This window comes from Alligator sinensis, unplaced genomic scaffold, assembly GCF_000455745.1.
Source record: "Alligator sinensis unplaced genomic scaffold, ASM45574v1 scaffold766_1, whole genome shotgun sequence".
NCBI classification, from domain to species: domain Eukaryota; kingdom Metazoa; phylum Chordata; order Crocodylia; family Alligatoridae; genus Alligator; species Alligator sinensis.
The window spans coordinates 545,485-547,660 of record NW_005842390.1 but is presented as its reverse complement, the minus strand read 5'-3'; the positions used below and the strand labels follow the sequence as shown (position 1 = coordinate 547,660).

Sequence of the window (2,176 nt, the reverse complement as noted above, 5' to 3'; positions counted from 1 at the left end):
GGGGGGTGTTCCCCAGCGGCCGATTGCTGACCGCGGGAGTACCCCAGTTGCCGATCGCTGACTGGGGGGGGTGTTCCCCAATGGCCGATTGCTGCCGCTGGCAAAATTGCCATCAGCAAAACAAGAAGTGCTGGCGCAAATGTGAATGTGTCTCTGGCACTTCTCTCAGGGGGGTCATGAACAGTTTCAGGGGTTGCACATGCACCTGCATGTACCCCCTGTGCATCGCCAATGAACTAAGCTGCCCCCTCCAGCTGTGTCAGCTAGCTCGGGGGGGAGGGTTTTATGTGGGCACAGGAGAAGGGTTAGGAGCAGCACTCAGTGAAATGCATGGGTTGTCTGTTCTGAAAAACACACCCGGAAGGGCTGCATGTGGACTTAGAAGCTGTAAGGGGGCCAGCCGGGGTCTCGTGGGATGAACATTTCTGTGGGGGTGAGGCCAGAAAGAGGCACTGCTCTATGAGGTAGCACCCTGGCTAATGCACACTGTGTGTCATAGACCCCCAGAGCCGTGTCTGCCTCAGGAGAGCTGGAAGCCAAGAAGATGAGACCTATATCAATGCCAACTACATCACAGTGAGTATCATGCCCACCCTGAGACCTGTGGAAACAAAGCCCTCCATGTGCCTGCAATTTTCAGCTCTGGGGCTGCAACCACTACAGCCTGACCTATGGGGCAAAGGGCTGGGTGATCTGCCAGGAGCCTCTAGGTTCTGTGGAGCACTGTGGTCACCTCTGAGCCAGGCCTGATCCCATGTACCAAGGGGCAATGTGCTACTCAGAGTACAGCCTCTTCCAGTCAGTGTTGCACAGCAACTCTGTGACAAACTTGGGACCAAACCTCGGGCCCTCTATAAGCACTTCACTTACCTGTCAGGGGCCAGAGCCTGCATTCCCACCAGTGCCCTGGCCCAGGTAGCACAAACCCAATCAGAGCTGTAAGCTCCAGCACTTGGAAACTACCGACGGGAAGAGAACAGCACCCCCCTGCCCCGACCAGGGCTGAATCACATCCCTTGTGTTGCTCAGGAAGCACGAAGATCTGGTTTTTAAGCCAGCCTCCTGCATTTGGGGACTAGCTTGTAATTTCTCCAAACCAGGGGTGGCAGTGGTGGATGGCTCATGCAGCTGAGCCATTACTCGCCACTGTTAACCCAAACCTGCCTCACAACAGCCAGCAAAGTGGTGTGGCCTAGTTGGGGGAGCACTAGCACAAACACAAGAGATCTGAGCTCTGATCCTGGTTCTGCAACTGGCCTGCTGGGCAAGTCACTTCCCACCCTGTGCCTCAGTTTACACATCTGTAAAATATGGATAATGATGCTGACTGCCTGGGTCGTCCTGGAGAGGTTGGGATGAGAAGTGTACCATAGGAGAGGTGCACCCCGAGCCCTAGCCCCTCTGGTGGCACCGGCCCAGGCAGGTGCAGTCTTGGATGAGGTTTTTCAGGGACATGGCAAGCAACTCTCCAGGGCCGCAGGCCTCAAAGCAAGCACAACCTTGGGCTCCTTCTGCCCAGGAATCCCCAGCTTGAATTCAGTCCGGCTGTGCAGGGAATGACACACGTCATCCTGGGTGTAACAAGTTGGTGGGTCTAAGTCCATGCTGTAGTAATCATCGGGTTCAATAAACATAGGCACATACAATGAAGGAGAGGAACTAAACAACAAACTTTATTTGCGGAGCAGGAGGCAACCTCTGCAGACTCTTTGTCTGTAACTGACTAACTACCCAGCTGAGGGACCATTCCCCAATTAATCACTCCCTCCGTCTTCTTAGTGAAGGAGCATCTTTAAATTACAACTTGTATCCCCACACACACCTCTGTGATTACATCCCTACAGCAGCCAGTGCCAGGGCTGCACCCCTGGCAGCAGAAGGCAGTGTTTGCCAGCCGGCAGGAGCTAGGGGCCAGGACTCTGCTGTGGAAGCCAGGGGCTTCCTACCCTGTGGGCACACAGCGCAGCACCGTGCCCACCATGGGGACCTGCTTGGAGGGCATTGTGGGAAGAAGCCCTGGTGCAAACCTCACTCCCTAACTACCTTGTTAGTAACGCTCTCTGGTGGTGAGAGGCAGAATTGCACCTTTCTGGCTCCATTTGAACTTTTGAGCTAACATTTGCAAACAAAGCCCAGGGATTGTGTTGGCATGGAGAATAGGAGTACTCTGTCATTC

At 54.6% G+C, this 2,176-nt stretch overlaps 1 protein-coding gene across 6 annotated transcripts in view; it reads left to right on the top strand.

Annotated features, from left to right (window-relative positions):
- The window catches only part of PTPN7 (protein tyrosine phosphatase, non-receptor type 7), a 23,278-nt gene that overhangs the window by 9,113 nt on the left and 11,989 nt on the right, over positions 1 to 2,176 (top strand). For all 6 annotated transcript variants that reach the window (XM_025211152.1, XM_006029637.3, XM_025211153.1 and 3 more), the window contains one exon: positions 500 to 576. In XM_025211152.1, coding sequence (XP_025066937.1) covers positions 500 to 576 — 77 coding nt within the window. The remainder of the gene's footprint in view (positions 1 to 499; positions 577 to 2,176) is intronic.